Genomic DNA, 18,979 nt, shown 5'->3' on the forward strand with positions numbered 1-18,979 from the left:
CCATCACCATGTTAATCAACTGACTGCTCAGGCCAAAAAAAAAGGAAAAAATCTTGGCATTATCCTTGACTTCTCTCTTTGTCTCACACGTTATCTCCAACCCATCAGCCATGACATTAGCTCTATTTTCAAAATATAATGTAAATGCAACCACTTGTCACTCTCTCCATCACTACCACTCTGCTTCTCGCCACCACCCTATCTCACCTAGACCACTGTCATAACCCCCGGCTGGTTTGCTTCATTCTATATTTGAGCCTTTATTGTCTACTAGAGGCCCGATGCACGAAAATTCGTGCAAGAGTAGGCCTTTCTTCCCCCGGCTACCGGCACCGGCTTCCCTTGGGCACCCGGGACCCGGGCTGCTTCCTTCCGGCCTCCCGCAGGCACCCGGAACCGGACTGGCTTCCCTCCAGCCCCGGCTTCATCAGGATATCCAGAAGATGTCCAGTCTAATTAGCATATTACCCTTTTATTATTATAGATTCCCTGCTAAGCAGGCAGAGTCGTTCTTTTAACACTTAACTCTGATCATGTCTGGCATCTGTCCACTTCCTGCTCCTTAATGGATACAACATACTCCACCACTCATCATTCACAACAAGCAAAATCAAGGAACTACAAGATCCTTCCAAACACTCAAACACATAAGCCTATGCCTTCCGGAGGTTTGCCAGCCCTGATTGGGCTTTGTATTTGATGCCCAGCCCTTTAAAATGCTAACTCTTAGCCTGTCATCCTCCTTAGCCCCAACCTCCCTTGCACAAGTTTCTCAACAAAAACCTGGAGTGAGTGGGCCATAATCCTTCAAACTTGTTTCTTCTCATTCTTCCTCACTCTCCAGGTAGTAATAGAAAGAATACAGGTCCGAGAGTTAGCCAGTCAGCCTCTCAAAGTCTCCTATCTTTCCTTCATCAATGGTATGAACACAACATCTACTGATCAGGGTTTTATAACATTCAATGGGATAAAATGTACAAGATGCCTGGCTATAGTCAGATTTCAATAAATGTGTCCTTTTCCACTCCCTTCTCCCAACATCTACTTACTTGCCCTTTCTTCTTTGTTCATTCTGCTTTCTTCTTGGATCAAGAGTCAACTTTGTACTCGGCCAAGGGAGACCTGCCAAGGTAAAATGGAAATTGAAGCAGGTGGCCCAGTTGTCGTGACGCTCTCAAACCTACTTTTAATAACGAGAAGTAAGACTCAGGTTAAAGTCTCAGGTGAAAGCGGCAAATCATGCCATTTGAGACTAACTTCATCCTGTGGCTTTGCCTGCATTGGGAAGACCTCCCTACCTGTCCAGGCTGAAATACTGTTTTAAGAGTGACCAGTGTGTGTGTGTGTGTGTGTGTATGTATGTGTGTGTGTGTGTGTGTGTGTGTGCGTTCTGTTGCCAAAAGTAATAAGATCTCAGGAACACGGTGGCTCGGGGAGGGGAATTCAGTATAGCTGATTTCATTTGATAGGATACTTAAATCTCAGGGCCTGCAGAGAAACTATTTTGTTGAAATATGAGTGCATTTGGCTCACACCATGTTTTTATTTATGCCCTACAGGTTAGTATAGTGAAAAATATATTATAGGCTGACCTTTAAAAAGACAACTCTGAAAATGTGTCCCCCATTTTCTGAGGGGAAAAGGAGAGCCGTGCATAAATTTTTGTAAGGGAGTGAAGACCCTTACAAAATAATTAAGTTCTTGGACCTTTATATGTAGAAAACTATACCTGTAAATACAAGCAGCAAACTGCTGGCAGGCAAGGCGACTGTGCCAAATGTTATCAGGGAACCGAAGCGGATTAAACAGACCATCTATCACATAGTAGCCGTTTTCTTTGTTTATAATCTGTTCCCAAATGCTATTTATCCCTGATTTAATAATTTTGTTTGAAGTTTTCTTTTTATGTTTTTTTATTATTTTTTATTTTTCAATTACAGTTGGCATACAATAGTATATTAGGCAGGTATATGTTTGTTGTTTTTCAAAAACATCGGTTTTTGTTTGGTTTATAAGGAAGCGGTTGCTCAGGCTTGGCTCTGCTCTTGGCATTCCTGTGGCATGAAGTTGAGGCTACCAACCTTGACCCCGTGTCTGAGCAGCCTGGTACTGTCTCTTATTGGAGGTGCAGCTCAGCATGGAGCTGACTCTCCAAGAAAGGTGAGTGTGCCCCTTCCTGGGGCCTGACTCCACCCCCCACCGGATGGAGTCTGTGGTGGAGAAACTGACACAGAGCTCCTATGGGAACTGATGACCAGGAGAAATCACTGAGCAAACGTATGTGACTTGATCATTGAGCTCGGGTGGGGCCTCGCCATGGTCCTTAAGTTCTCTTTCTAAATGCTGTACAAACACAAGCTACCAGGCAGTTTATAGGCCATGTTTATCACTAACAGCAGGGGCAGAGAGCAGCCACCACAGATACTAAAAGGAACCCGTCTTCACTTATGGGGAACTTGACTTCATTTTCCTTTACTGAAAGGGTGAGCAGGAGCAACACTTTCTTCAACACTTTCTAAGTACCAGCATGTTTCCAAACAAATTTATGACATGCCTATTACAAGGTCTGTGCAGTAGTGGGGACCGTGGCAAATTGCTCAGCAGATTGGATGGCGTGTGCATAGAATACAGGGAGTAGCTGCCCCTCGGCTCCCAGCTAGTGCTGTCATGTGGAAGTTCAGGTTTCAAGAGTAGATGAAAACATGAATTTGTGTTATTTGTCATTCACTGTAAACACTCATTTAAACAAGCAACATGTTTTTGAGGCTCCTTGGTTTGCATTCTTTGATTCAGCCAATCACTCTGACATCAATGAGACCTCTGATGTTGGGGAGCAGTTGAGGGCCCAGGTCGGTCACTGACATGGTGACCACAAGGTATGAAGAGACGGGAGGACATCCTCCAGATTACACCAATACTTAGGAGGCAAAATGAGGAGGAGGAGACGGAGGGGAGACTGGAAATTAACAACCCAAAAAGTAGGAGGAAAACCAAGAGGGGAGAATCACAAATACCAAGGGAGAAAAGGAGGTGGTCAGGCGAGAGAACTCCTACACGAGAGCAAAATCCCTTACTTGGTGTCTCAGTCAGTTTGGGCTACAGTAACAATAATACCAGGGTCTGGGTGGCTTAAACTACAGACATTTCTCACATTTCTGGAGACTTGGGAGTTCAAGGTCAAGGTGCCAGCCAGTTCAGTTCCTGTGAGAACCCACCTCCTGGTTATGAAACGTAAAGGTAAGCACATTTTTCTTAATCCTGAGTTTTAAGTATTAAATATGATGCTTGCTGTGGTGTTTAAAAAATGCTATTTGTCAAGTAAAGAGAGGGGTTCCTTTTATTCTCAGTTAAGAGTTTCTTTTTTTATCATGGCTGAGGATTGACATTTCTCAAATGCATTTTAAGCATCTATTCAAATCATCATAAAACATTTCCTTTCATCTGATAATGTGATGCATTACACCAATGAATTTTTGAATGTTGAACTACCCTTGCATTTCTGGAATAATCCCTCTTATTGTGATATGTTATTTATAAATATATGTTATGAAAATGTTTTATTTGAAATTTTTGTTACTTTACCTATAAGCTGACTGTGATGTCAAAGTTACTCTGGTCTCATTATATGAGCTGTGTAGCTTTCCATTGTAAACCATGTTCATGAGATAGAAAGTTCAGTAAAATCTACCTGTACATCTTCCCCTTTGGGGATGAGGCAATTTTTTAACTAGCAACTAATTTTAATAATGGTCATTGCTAGTGTATGGACTCTGGTTGTTACAATGTAACCTTTTAATCACTCTGAGTCTGTTTTATCATCTGTACCCACCTCCTAGAGTTTATTACTATTCATTCACTCCTTCTTTCTTGATACAATTTGGTTTATTACACTTTTAGAAAAAATAGACTTTCATATTTATTGGCATATAGATTTTTTTACCTGTCATATTGCTTTATGTGTAATTATGTCTCTTTTTCTTATTAAAAATATTGTATATGCCATTTTTTTTTATCTCACAATCACTCTTACTTAAGGTTTGTCTAGTTTTTTCTCTCCAAAGGACTACTTTTTAATATGTTAAGCCTATCTAAATTATTTTTATTTTCACAATTCATTATTTTCTGTCTTTATTATTTCCTTGCTTCTCTGTCCATACAACGACTTGTACTCAAATATTAGTAGCAGCTTTATATGTAGAGCCAAAATCTGGAAACAATGCAAATGCCCATCAACAAGCAAATTAATAACAATATTCACGTATTGTGGTTCATGCATTCAATGCACACTACTCAGTAAGACAAAAGTATTGATACACACAGCAGCATGGCTATAACCCAAAGACATCATGCTGAGTGAAAAATGAGTACACACTTTATGATTTTATCATATGGAATTTTGAAAGAATTTTGAAAAAGACAAACTAATCAATAGTGACAAAAACACTCAGTGGTCGTCTGAAGTTGAAATGAGGGTGGGTTCATTATTGACTGGAAAGGGGCACAATCTCCACATAATGGAAATGTACTATACTAGAGGCCCGGTGCACAACATTCATGTACTGGAAGGGGTCCCTCAGCCTGGCCTGCACCCCCTCGCAGTCCGGGATCCCTCAGGGGATGTCTGACTACTGGCGTAGGCCCGCTCCTCAGCTGCACTCAACAGCCGTGCCCAGCTTCTGGCTGAGCAGCGCTCCCCCTGTGGGAGCACACTGACCCCAGAGAACAGCTCCTGCATTGAGCGTCTGCCCCCTGGTGGTCAGTGCACATCATAGCGACCAGTCATTCTGCCGTTCTGTTGATTTGCATATTAGGGTTTTATTATATAGGATACTGTAGTATATATACTATATATGGGTTGTGGTGGTAGTTACATCAATGCATAAATTTTTTAAACTCATCAAACTGTAATTAAAATATGCATATTTTACTGTGCGTAAATTATATCTTCATAAGCTTATTGTTCAAAAATACTGTAAGATACCACTTCTAAGCCATCTGAACTATGATCTTAAAAAGACTAACAACACAAATGTTGTGAGGATATGGAGCAATTAAAACTCTCATCCATGGTTATATGAGGGTAAAACAGTACCTTCAATTTGGACAACTCTTTAGCAGTTTCTAATAAAGATAAACATATGGCAATCTTATTATCTAGAAATTCTACTGCTATGTATAGACCCAATAGAAATGCTGACAGATGTCCACAAAAAGTATTTTCCAAAAATGTCCATAGCCGCTTTCTTCACAATAGCCAAAAATGAATACCCAAATGCCCATCACGAAGTGACAAGAGATCAATAAATTGTGATATATTCATAGCATGAAGCACTGTTCATTTAAAATATAGCACATCACTGATGCACACAAGACCTGGATGATCCAGTACAAACAGCTATACTGTGTGTGGATCTGTTAGCAGGTGCAACTGGTCAGTCACATGTCCAGCAGCCTAGGATGCCTGCCCTCTATTTCCACCTCTCTCCCTTGGGCTTCAGTACTTATTGTCTGAGTTGTTTTTGGATGGCTTGTGAGATCATTCTGGTGTTTCCTCTTGTTTGGAAACCCCCTAGCCTGTCCCCTAACCAGCTGGGAAGCTTTGGACACCATGGTGAGAGTCATATATACTCACTTAGGTGACCTCTGAGCCAGACCTTAGCAGGAAAAGTCCTTCCTCCTTTAGTCATTGATGATCTTTTCCTTGATTGTACCTCTCTTTATCTCTCCTCACCTGGGAAGCTGAGAACAGGGAGTGGCCCAGATAAAAGGGATCAAATGGCCCCTTCACCTGCTTTTGATGTCAACAGTAGCCCAACTGAAGCTGACTGGCCAGCCAGCTCATCAAGTATTTAAAGGGAGAGCCACAATAATGTGGTGTTTTTTGCCTGGAGTTTTTCCTCTGCGTAGCTCCCTGGGGAGCCTGGGCTGGCCACAGTGACTAATCTCGGGGGACCCTGGGAGATTGCAAAAGATCAGCTCAGTTGAACACACAGCTGACAGGAATTCTCATTCCCAGGACCCGTGTTCACTTTTACAATACGGGCACCATGAGGACAAAAACAGTATGACAAGCATCTAATAACAGCCCAACCTTCCTCAAGTGCTCTCTTCTCTTTCTCGTCCCAGGAGACAGACATCAGCTTTGGCGGCTTCTTGCCCATTTGAAAGGTTCCATTAGCTAGCAGACCAGCATTAGACTATTCTCTTCCATTCCATGCTGCGGCAGGGCAAGGCACTCATTAGTAAAATGGATAGTCAAAAGAAAGATTCAGAGAATCAATGAGCTGTCCTACTGATGATGATTTTCTTTGCACAAAACATGGGCTGTTTCTGGTAAGGAAGACCACCTTAACAGAAAAATCCCAAGGAGAATTACATCCAACTTCTCTTTGTGAGATCTTTTGGTTCCAGAGCCCTTTGCTCTCCAGCTAAGCTTCCGATGTCTGTTTACTGGAGAACATCTTCAGTAAGCTACGAAGATGTTTAGTCATTATTCCTTCTTGGTTACAACCTTCTAAGCAGACAAGACAGCAAGTTACACAGGGATAAGCATGAAGGGCAGGAGGCCTGGCATGGTTTTAGGTTCTCAGTGAAGGAGATGAAACAACGGATAGCTTTTAGAATAGAGATACGTGTTGCAAAAACACATGCCACCCTACCCACTGTTTCATGAGCTATATCCTTGGTCAGATACCTACGTCTCCCAGTAGGAAAAGTTCTACTGTTTACACCTGTGGGAGGCATACTGGGATCCAAATTACCACAGGCATTAGAACGACGCATGGTAAGTTGGGGAGTGTTTGCAGGAGAGCATTCATGAACTTGCATAACCTTAGAGGGAACTCCTTCCAAATGTTGTCTTGTGTTGACACCTAGAACTTAGAGTTGAGTTCAAAGTTGATGAGTATAGGTTTAGTCTGAAACCAAGGGAAGCTGAGATTATGGATCCTTGTGGATTTGTGAATAAGAGAAAATACAGAGCAAAGAATCAAAGGAACAGAAGTAAGTTGAACAGAAGTGAGTTGAGGGAATTGTGACGCAACCTATCAAATCAACAGCAGTTACCGAGCCTTGTGTGACTTCACACAACACTTTGTGCTAAAAAGATACAGAAGTGAGCCCAGCTGCTGTGGTTCAGTGATTGAGTGTCGTCCTATGACCAGGAGGTCACAGTTCAATTCCCAGCCAGGGCACATGCCCAGGTTGGGTTGCGGCTGGCTCCCCAGTAGGGGGCATGCAGGAGGCAGCCGGTCAATAATTCTCTCTCATCATTGATGTTTCTATGTCCCTTTCCCTTCTTCTCTGAAATCAATAAAAAAAAGAAAAAATATAGAAGTATGAGACAGGGCTCTGGACCACAGAGGGGACAAGACATAAACCCATAAAATTATCAAGAAACCATCTTAGGGAGCATATAATTCAGGACCACGTTGTATGGGACCACTGGGAATTGCATGAACAACAAAGCAGACCTCAGGGGATCGTGTAAGGAGGGAGTGAGACTTGAGCAGGATGCTGAAGAAGAATTTGGATTCGCTGTAAAGAAGAAATGGGGAGGGGGAGCCAGTCCTGGTTTTGATGGAAGAGGAACAAAGCTTAGAGGGGGTATTGAGTGCAGAATATTCATGTGACAAGATGAAAGTAGAGAAAGAGCGATGATGGGGGTTCATATAGATAAGGGCTAAGCCTATACTTATAAGTTGATGAGTTTGTTTAATTTCATGCTTTAGGAATTACAAAGCTTTATTAGTAAATCTATCAATTCAGGGGATTGGAGTGAGGCAAATGAAGCATTGAGGTTCTTGCAAAATTTAAGGGGACACCAAAAACCTCAGTAAGTGATCAAGATAAATAATATTCTAGTGCAGCATTTAAAAGACAAATTAATGTAAAAAAAAATCTACGATGAACTAAATAGCAAGGTTTTAAATACAGGATCAGGTATGGTGGCATGATGAACCATATTGAAGTCTGAGACAAAAGCAATAATAAAGCAATACTGATTTTGTCTTCATTTTGGAAATTCATAACATATATTAGCATATTAAAGAAAAGGACCCTATTCAACTTTGTTTAATCCTACAGATCCCAAATGTATTTAACCACACAACCTGTTTGTAAGCAACATCTCATATCACTGTAGAATATCTTTTCAACTCAGGCTCATATAGTTTAATTTATTTTTACTGGTAAAAAACACCAAGGCATTGGCAGTCAGCAAGATCTTTCTAATTAACTAAGAGCAAATCAATGAAAAATGCTGTAAATGTACGAGTTATTTTCTTCATTAATATGTGTAATATAATGAACAGTTTTTAACCTTTTTTAAATTCTTTTTACAGACTTCATTATGTTCATTAATGCATCATATGAATATGATTGTATAAATTGTTATGGGATGAATTAAAATCTGTGCTGACTTCAAGGTAAAATAATACCCTTAGTTTCTGCTTACTGTGTTGGGAAATGAACATATAAAAAACTGATTTTGCTACAAATAAGAGTTATAATAGCTAGAAAAAATACAAAAACAACCACCTGAGACTCTACAGACAAAACAAAAGTAGGGAACTTTTGGAAGACAGTTGAAATTTGCATCCAGGAACACAATGAGTTTCCATTTTCTGTGGCTTTCCTCTGAAGGCCATAACTTGAAGATGGATCAATAAAAAGTATATAACAGGAAAAAATTATCAGAACCTTATAGATATGTGAACCGCTTTCAAAAGGTCTTAGAGGTGTAAATGTAGTCAAAGAAAGAGGAAGGAAAGAAAAGAGGGCTGAAAAAGTATTTGAAGAAATAATGGCCCCAAACTTCCAATATGTGGTTAATGACTTAAATTTACAAATTCCGTCGTTCCATAAGGCCTAAACCAAATAAATTTGAAGAAAACTATTCCTAGGAACATTATGCTCAAACAGTTGAAAACCAAAGACAAAGAGAAAAATTATAAAATCATAATTGCTGAGAAAATGATATATTACATTCAACAACTATTTGAATGATCACGGTTTCTCTTCAGAAACCAAGGAGGAAGGCATACAGTGAAACATCTTTAAAGCACTGACAAAAAAAAAAAACAAAAAAAAAACCTGTTAATGAAGAATTTTTATCTTGCAAAAAATATCTTTCAAGAGTGAAGGTGAAGTAAAGATATTTTCAAATAATGGAAACTAAAGGGATTCATTGCCACCCACTTGCACTACAAGAAATGTTACAGTGAGCTCTATAGACTGAAGGTAATGATACCACAGAAAACTAAGAGTAGATTTAGAGCTAGAGATACAAGACTGTTTCTTCTCCTAATTTCTTTATAATGCTGTGTAGACATTCAATCTGACCTTCCCCAACAACTCATCTTGCAGCCTCTTCCTGAACACGCTAGTGATGGGAAACTCACAGCCAGGTTTTTGTCTTCCTTATGGTTAATCAAACCTCTCTCCCTTGAAGTTTACTTTTTATTTTCTTTTTAGCCTCTCTCCCCAGTTACTGGGGTGCCCACAGTTCTCGTCCCAATCCCGTTTCCCAACACCCTTTCTGCACATCCAGGCAGTTCCCACCAGAGGGCACTCCAAGCACTGCTCAGTCTCTCACCTCTGCTTTCATTTCTTCGCCGAGCTCTCTGACTTGCCACAAGGGGTCCACCAGATAAACTAATCCCTGCCAAGAGATACTTGGTATTTCAGGTCACTTGGTGCTTTAACCCAACTAAAAGCAGACAGATGCATAGAATTGGAAATGAATTAATGTAGTAATGCATTAACGATTTAGTTCATGAAATTTAATTGATCTTATTCACTTTCTAGTCAGTGCTGGGGAAAAATGCATCTCTATAAGGAAGGTCCTTTTCTTTGGGCCTCTGGCGTAAAGGAAAACAGAGACCATGAAAAGGGACACGCTGGTGGATGCTGTCCTTCTGGATGCTCTCATCTCCCCATTGGCTGCACCGAAATTGGACACTGCACATGCTTCTCAACAATTCCTTCAACTCTTCCTCACCTGTGTCACAGCGGCAGAGACGTAAAACCACATTTATGAGGTGAGAGGACGTTAATAAAATTAAGTTATTTATTGTGAGGCACAGCCATCTGGCTGCCGTTTAAAGAACCTCAGTTTCTGCCCTAACTGGTTTGGCTCAGTGGAGAGAGCGTCGGCCTGCGGACTGAAGGGTCCCAGGTTCGATTCCAGTCAGGGGCATGTACCTTGGTTGTGGGCACATCCCCAGTCGGGGGTGTGCAGGAGGCAGCTGATCGATGTTTCTCTCTCATCGATGTTTCTAACTCTCTGTCCCTCTCCCTTCCTCTCTGTAAAAAATCAATAAAATATATTTTTAAAAAAGAACCTCAGCTTCTTCCCTTATGAAAAAGGAGCTCAAAGAAGACCTCATTCTCTCTCTCTCTCTCTCTCTCTCTCGCTCCTGTCCTTCAGATGATAGGAAAGGGATCAGACTTGCAGACTGGACACTTGGGAAACGGAAGAAGTGCACTGTGCCAGGGAGGGCCTCTTTCTCCCAAAGCCACCTGCTTCACCTCATTGTCCACCCTCCCCATCCCACCCCCACCCCTCCCACATAAGTACCCACCTTCTTCCACCTTCTCCCTCTGTTCTCCTCCTCCTCCCAGCCAGCCTGCCAGGTGGGAGAGGGTATTGGATATCCTCCTACACTCTGACTACACTGAGTAAAGCCAAACCCCGAACTCAAGAAGGTTGGGACAAAAGGAAATAACACCACTTGGTACATATTTTCACCTTCCCCAACAATGTCTTTCTCTCATCCAGCTATGGCTGGTGGGAAGGAATGAGAAACAATACAAATAATATAGAACCTTTCAAGATCACAGCTTAGTGGACTTAGAGAAAGAATGAGAAAATCTCTTTCTTAGGTATTAAATGCACTCAAAGGCTATTAAATCATCCAAGCACCCCCGTTACTGCCTGGCACCATGCCTCTCCTTTTATCATGGGATGTTGTGGAGGCTATAAAACAACCAACAGCCTTCTCTAGAAGGTTTTGCTTTACATTTAGCATTACCCTGATTACTTGCCATGACTGGATCTCAGCTCACAGCCTATTAGAGAATTAAAAGTCCAGGCAAGAAAGGAAATGACTCTTTTTCTAATTGAATTTATTGGGGTGACATTGGTTAATAAAATTATATAGGTTTTAGGTGTACAATTCTATAATACACCACCTGTATATGGTATTGTGTGCTTAACACCCCAAGTCAAGTCTCTTTCCATCACCATGTATCCCCCCTTTATCCTCATCTACCCCCACTCCCATTTCCCTCTGGTTGTCAGTGTCTGTGAGTTTTCTTTTTTTCTTAACGTAATCCCTTGTCTTCATGAGTCCATTCCTTCATATATCAAGAGCTTTCTCCCTTGCTTCTTGGTGAGATGGCCATGAGGTTACCACAAGAAGTCAGGATGGCTATTGAACAACTACAGGGCGGTGAAATCATGGGTCTATTTATTTGTTCCTGAAAGGGTTTAAACCACCTAAATTACTGTTGAATTGCAAATTTCTCATTAGAGGTCTTTTCTTCTTCAGAATTCAGTGGAGCTAATGTTACTTATTGAATTGGGGGTAGTGGGGGTTTGTGACTTAAAACCTTTTCCAAACTGAATACGAATGTCATTTCTACTACACTAAGATCTCTACTACACCTTCATTTTATCAGATACGTTCATGATAAGGGCATCAGCCTGATCCTCCCCATAAAGCAAGGGAACTGGGTTCCACTCAATAGGCATGACAATCGGTGGGTATCTAAAATATGGTAAAGCCCTACCCGGTTTGGCTCAGTGGATAGAGTGTCAGCCTGCAGACTGAAGGATCCCAGGTTCGATTCCAGTCAAGGGCATGTACCTTGGTTGCAGACACATCCCCAGTAGGGGGTGTGCGGGAGGCAGCTGATGGATGTTTCTCTCTCATCGATGTTTCTAACTCTTTATCCCTCTTCCTTCCTCGCTGTAAAAAAATCAATAAAATATATTTTTAAAAAATAAAATATGGTACAGCCTTTCAGCTCTGGCTGTTTTTCTACTTAAAAAGAAAAAAAGACTTCTGATCCTTAAAAGTATGTGATACAGTGACTACTCTGACCAGGCATGGAACCTTGGAGGCATTCTAACACCATGGCCCTCAGTGTCTCCAGCTATAATATGAAGGGGTGGGACTAGCTCATGTCTAAAGTGTGCTTCAGATCTTTCAATTCTGAAAAGCAAACAAAACTCCCCAACATCTCCTACCTACAAGGTCAACAGGAAACCATTCTGACCCTGAAAGTTTCAGCAAGAGCAAGTCAAAGTATCTTGTTAGTTAATAATTAGACACTTGTATTATTCTAACTGAAAACGACTCCCTAGAAGCTTAAATTAACCATATTTTTTGCACTCTATTTTTAGGAGAAATAGAAAATATATTTAGGGATGAGCACACATTCAGACTTTATTGTATTCAGTCTATGTACATATTCTCACCCTACGCATTGAAACAATGGTTATAGAGCACTAAGAATACCTTAGTAATCAAGGGACGGTTTAAGACTACACAGAGTTCATTCCACACTATATTTAAAACTTTTAATAAACTTTTAAAATGTTATTGATTTTTAGAGAGAGAGGGATAAGGAGACAGAGATAGAAACATCAGTGAAAAAGTAACATCCATTGACTGCTTCCTGCACACCCCCTACCGGGGATCAAGCCTGCAACCCCAGCATGGGCCCTGACCAGGAATCAAACCAGTGACCTTTTGGTGCATGGGTCAATACTTAACCAACTGAGCCACACCGGCTGGGCTACATTATATTTAAATTTAAATTTAAATTTAAAGGCCCATGATAATATTAACCCAAAATGACAATAGGTGTGTGTTTTTTTATTTCCAAATATGCAAGTTACCTTATCAAATCAGAGTTGGCCAAAATAAAATTCTAGAAAGAACCTTTAGTGGCAAAAAATGTAAATGCTAAATCACAGCTTTGTCTTGAGATTACAAGTACTGGGCAAATAATACCACCATTTATTGAACACTTGCTACATTGCGGACTGACGTGGAGCTTTCTCTGGTTATAACAGATTTAAGAACGGCAGTTTTGAGTGTCATGGAGAGAACTGGAAGTCTTGTTTCACAGAGCCCCAACTACACTGTAAGGTTCATTTCAAGGAGTGTCTCCCCTGCCCCTGTGTATTCCTGAGCTCTGAGTGGCATCTACCATAGCACAATTCCCTGCGCCTTTACCGCACCTCCCTGGAGTCCTGAACTGTGGTGGAGAAGCTCTGCAAGTCATTCTTCATTTTGGTTTCAGCTCAAAGCCCCTAATTTCAAGTTGGCAAAACAAAGACAGAAGAAGCAACACTAAAACAATGAAAAAAGAGGGGGGAAAAAACCACGGCTCAAGATCTTATAAAAATCTTCATGAATCCAGCGGCCTTTTAATTCAAACAAAGTACTTAACATCCATGATTCAGGAGGTATTTAATGAACAGCAAAAACACTTATTTACATGATTACAATTTGTATTTTTCAGTAATCTGCAGCATCCTCAGATCATCCAAGAGTCTTATGTGAATTTCTATGCATAGCACCACATCTGGTAACACTGGTGTTCATTTCTCAAAAGAGCTTGCTCCATTTCACCAATCCTTGCTACAGACCTAGGTCAGAGGACACAAGTACCTTCATACATTCTCATTACAGGTTTTCAGCCCTTCCTCCCACAGCCCATCGTCTCAGCACCCAGGCTTGGGTGACCCTCCACACAGGTTGCCAATTCTAGCGAAAACTAGCTTAGTCCCTGTTCTTAGCAGGCTCCGTGAGCTCAGGTTCTCCAACTTTTTAAAGAAACTAGAATGGCGCTAGCTGGTTTGGGTCAGTGGATAGAGCGTCAGCCTGCGGACTGAATAGTCTCGGGTTCGATTCTGGTCAAGGGCACGTACCTTGGTTGCAGGCAACCAATCAATGTGTCTCTCTCACATTGATGTTTCTCTGTCTCTCTGTCTCTCCCCTTCCCTTCCGCTCTCTAAAAATCAATGGAAAAATATCTTCTGGTGAGGATTAACATCCCCCCACCCCACCCCCAAAAAAAGAATAAAAAAAGAAACTAGAATGCAAAAACCTCCTCATTTTTAAATTTTGGAAACATTGAATGTAAAAAAAAAAAAGAAAATCAAGATACTTGTAAATTACTGTCTGAGCCTACCACCCGTCCCCCCCCCACCCCCCAAAAAAACAGGCTTTCTGCACTGATTCCTCTCTCTGGTTGCAGCTCTTGGCTTCTGTTCTGGGCTCCTTTGAGAGCTGATGTTCAAGATGCACCTTCTAGCTCAGGTCCTGGAGCTGTGGGGAAGAAACCCAGAGATGAGTGTTGCTGGGTTCTTCCGACTTGCTTCACTGTCACTGGACACCTCGTTGAGGCAAGCAGCATCTGTCTGTTGTCTCCTTACTTGACGTCCGCTCATTATTTGAATATTTCCACCGGTTTCCAAGGATAGGAGAGTTTGCAGTAGCCACTCTAAAACTCTTCTGCACTCTCTCAGGAGCCATCCACTGCTGTGTCTTTTTCTTTGTGATCACTGAAACCATCAGGAAAACCAGTTCTCTGCGTTAGGCTCTGATGCCTCTAACCGAAGGAATGAAATCCTCAGGAAGACAGAGGCACTAAGACATTGCAAACATTTGAAATGGGGTCAAGGGATGGTTGCATTTGCAGCAATGGGAAGAGAGGGCTCCTCTGTTAAAAGGCTGCCTAACCATCTCACATCTTTCCTAATTACCTAAGGAAAAGGAAGAAGTGACTCAGTTTTCATTTGCCGGTAGATTTGCTCGGAGGCTGTGCAGCCTTCAGAATTTAAATCTCTCCTCATTCATATGGGTGTAGAATATGCATCTTTAATTAAGTCTATAAACACTACCCTCCACGCAAAACTTTCTTGACTGCAGAGCTTTCTTACATTGATGTAGAGCGGGTATAGAGCCACATGAATTTGGGTCACACAAAGAAACACATGTAGGGAAGCCTTGCACTTTCTAGGAGGAATAGCCAAGGGCATGGTTGAAGCTTCAACGCGAGATCAGGATCAAGAGCCCTGGGAGGGGGTATCATGCAGACTCTCCAGGCCAGCTGAAAGAGCACAAAAGGCCTACCATTGCGTATATCATGTATATACGAACTATTACATCATAGATATGTGAACCTTAAAGGTTACGGTGATTTTCAACAACATTGTGGGAGTTTTGTTCCTTTTTAAATTTGGTTTCTTTAAAAGATAAATGGAATGAGGGCTTTCCGAAATTTGGGGTAGTCCTCAAAGATCTTGAGGTAGAACCTAAGAGACGAGAAACAAATAATTAAAAACATAATCAAGCAGTGGTCAACGGTTGAGGTTTGCTGTATCTGAAATCTTTCTTATAAATCAGCCTACACTTATTCAGGGCCCAACTCTTCCCAATGGCCATTGGTCCATCTTCTCCCTCCTGCATCCTACTCTTATCAATGTTGAAGCTTCGTGTGCTGAGAAATAAGTAAATCTTCCTATCCATGAGTATGGTATATGCTTCCATTTACTTGTATCTTCTTCTGTTTCTTTCTTCGATGTCTTATAATTTCCCGAGTACAGGTCTTTTACCTCCAAAATTGGAGGTATCATGCCTACCTGATATCAAACTATACTACAAGGCCATAGTAATCAAAGCAGCATGGTACTGACATAAAAACAGACATCTAGATCAATGGAACAGAATAGAGAGCCCAGAAATAAACCCATGCCTATTTGGCCAATTAATATTTGACAAAGGAGGCAAGAACATACAATGGGGTAAAGATAGTCTATTCAGTAAATGGTGTTGGGAAAATTGGACAGATACATGCAAAAAAAATAAAACTAGACCACTTTCTTATACCATATAAAAGAATAGACTTAGAATGGATTAAAGACTTAAATGTAAGACTCAAAACCATGAAACTCCTAGGAGAAAAATTAGGCAGTAAAATATCAGACATTTCTCTTAATCACATTTTTTCTGACATACCTCCCCAGGCAATGGAAACAAAAGAAAAAATAAACAAATGGAAAGACATCAAACCAAAAACTTTTTGCACAGCAGAGGAAACCATCAACAAAATGAAACAACAACCCACTGAATGGAAGAACATATTTGCCACTGATAGTAGCGAGAATAAACTCCGAGAGAATAAAGCCACTCAGTTTGTGGTCATCTTCTTTGGCAGCCCTAGGAGACAGATCCATCTTGTAAAAAGGCTTTATCCTTAAGTGACCTGGCTGTCTTTTGAAGCTGGTAGCGCTCAGGTTATAATCATGGTACACTCTGTGAAAGTACCTTAATTTGACCTGAGGGACAAAGAGTAACAATACTCTCCCAGAGGTGGCTGGATGTTGGAGCTATGATTGGAGAGGTGTGGTGAGCGGCCTCACACAGAGCCCAGTTAGCCCTGTAAGAAAGACACCTCTTGCCCTCCCTCTGGGGATGCTGACATAAAAGCATCAGGGCTCAGTTTGGATTTTGTGGCTGCAACAGCTGGAACCCTCAGATGCAATTGCTGTCCTTCCTCTGACCAAGCCCAACTCAATCATGCTTCTCAGAGCCCCTCCGACTACTGGCTGACACCCTCTCCTCCCCATGTCCCCTTGGCCTCAGGTGGGCAACAGACCCTGCCTGGAGTGGGGGAGAATGGTTACACTGACACTCTTACCATCTGGGGAGCCTCTGTTGCCCTCCACCCCCTCCCCAAGACTAGGAGGTGGCATGAGTAGGTCTTGAGGAGAGCTATTGTTTCATTCATTTCTGACAGGTCTCTGCATAAATTCCACTCTGAGGAAAAGGACGCATTCTTAGTGTAGCCTTCAAGACTATGAAATCAAGTAGCTGGACTAAAGTCTAGGCAGGGTCCTGGTTCCAGGTCTGTTTCCATTCCTTCTGAATTCTCTCTCTCTCTCTCTCTCTCTCTCTCACACACACACACACATACACACACACATTACATCACAGTCTTTCTCTTTCCTCCAAGTACAAAAGCCATTTTAGAGAAAGAATCTGAAATTTGCATTTAAAGCCTGATAACATCTTAGCATGTTACCCTTCCCCTACCAGTGACACTTTTAACTCTCTGGTCCCCACCCCACCGAGGTGCAAGGGTTGGGAGGGAGGTGGGAGTTTGGGAAGCTTTAGGCTAGACCTACAGAGGGAAGGTTGTAAACCCAGCAATTTGCTGGTATTTCCCATGGATAGAACAGTCCTGAAATTGCACCACACGAGTAATTGCTTACCCACCTTCCCAGGAAGCCAGCAATGACCTTAGCTATGATTTATGGAGGGCAGGGATAGGGGAAGAAGGAGAGCACCCAAATAAGCCCTGGTATTACAGAGATTCAGGGACATGATCCCGGCGTCTCCAGGATTCTGTGTTAAAAGCCCATTAGGAGTGGAAAGCTATGTGGAGACTGCCATGTGGGTTGACAAGTTTACCTATGATGGTGCAAAGCTCGCAGCCCAAGGAAACAAATTGAGAAAAATGCAAATGCAAGTGCTGGGAGGGACCAGGTGGCCAGGGCATAGCCGATCCATTCGATGATCTCACCAAGGAAATTGGCTCCAGAAACGTACGTGAACAAGCCCCCTGCGTGCAGAAGAATCAAAACATCAACCTCAGAGCTGGATCACTGTGACGTGAAAATCCCTCTGCTTTGCTCCAAAATGCTTAAGGGTGGCTAGATCAAACGTGGGCCTGGGGACTCTCTTCCCAGTCATCACAGCTTGCCGGAACCCACTTGGGGAGAAAAGCCACGGCAGCCTGCTGTCCTCAGAACATCCTGCAACCGTGAGGAGTGGCCCCGCTGCTCGGTGGGCTCCACCAGATCTCTAACAACTGTGGGACCCCTGGCTCCCCACAGGACAAGGATGAGGGACAGGAGGTCTAGGTTTTGTTTCATTCTATTAAGTAGCGATTCCAGGCCACCTTCTCACTCCTTCCCTGCACACCCCCACTGCGGGTCAGCATATGTCACATTCACAGTCACAGGTGAAACAACACACTCGGTGGGAGTAGTAATATGATGTGAGAGGGTCATTCAATTCTCCTTTGGCCCTTGCCCTCCCAAAGCAGTACATTGTGTTCAAGTTTAAAGGAGGGAGTAAGAGCTGCAGGTCTCTGACCTCCTGGAGGCCAGTGAGGTCTGATGTAATTGATTTTTTTAAGGTTGTTTTTTTTTTAATCCAACCATGTATGTATTCTAATATCAGAACTATACTAGAAATCGCCACGTTCTAGTCATAGTAAAAGTATCTGCACCCGAAATTTCTGCCCCGCATTAAACTGGCAAAGTGTCACCTAAAACAAGTATTTTCTTTCCATAGTTACATAAAGAACATTTGTTCTTAAATCATTCTCTAGTATAATTCAGTAGTTGGAAACTAACCTTGGCAATCTAGCTTTTAAGTGCTTTCCCTGCTCTTCTTTTTCTAGTTACTAAGTGAAGCTTTAAAAATTGAAACCCCTTAAAGTTACCTTCCTAGGGCTGACATTGCACCAGCGGTTTCCAGCCTGTAATTCCCCAGACCCCAGGAGGAACCACGGATCTATTGCAAAGAGGCCATAAATTGTCTGTGATCGCAAATGGTACATCTCAACCTATGGTAGTATTTTTGTTTGATGTACATACTGTTAGGATGTCAGCAACACATATTCATTTAAATGTGCTATTGAATTCATAGTAGCATTGGCATTATTTTCTTTCTTAAAAAATATATTTAATTGATTTTTTACAGAGAGGAAGGGAGAGGGATAGAGAGTCAGAAACATCGATGAGAGAGAAACATCGATCAGCTGCCTCCTGCGCACCCCCCATTGGGGATGTGCCCGCAACCAAGGTATATGCCCTTGACCAGAATCGAACCTGGGACCCTTCAGTCCGCAGGCCAACGCTCTATCCACTGAGCCAAACCAGTTAGGGCAG

At 42.0% G+C, this 18,979-nt stretch overlaps 1 protein-coding gene and 1 long non-coding RNA gene across 2 annotated transcripts in view; one reads left to right on the top strand and one right to left on the bottom strand.

Annotated features, from left to right (window-relative positions):
* Positions 1-18,979, top strand: part of LOC102442066 — a 40,762-nt gene that overhangs the window by 15,759 nt on the left and 6,024 nt on the right. Inside the window, exons 2-3 of the long non-coding RNA XR_002830619.1 lie at positions 2,017-2,160; positions 9,808-10,040. This is a non-coding gene — a long non-coding RNA (uncharacterized LOC102442066). The remainder of the gene's footprint in view (positions 1-2,016; positions 2,161-9,807; positions 10,041-18,979) is intronic.
* SRD5A2 (steroid 5 alpha-reductase 2) overlaps positions 14,160-18,979 on the bottom strand; it is a 29,680-nt gene continuing 24,860 nt past the window's right edge. The window contains 2 exon segments of the mRNA XM_006094347.3: positions 14,160-15,334; positions 17,493-17,643. Of these exon segments, the coding sequence (XP_006094409.1) occupies positions 15,268-15,334; positions 17,493-17,643 (218 nt within the window). The 3' untranslated portion in view covers positions 14,160-15,267.

This window comes from Myotis lucifugus, unplaced genomic scaffold, assembly GCF_000147115.1.
Source record: "Myotis lucifugus unplaced genomic scaffold, Myoluc2.0 scaffold_134, whole genome shotgun sequence".
Taxonomy (NCBI): Eukaryota; Metazoa; Chordata; class Mammalia; order Chiroptera; family Vespertilionidae; genus Myotis; species Myotis lucifugus.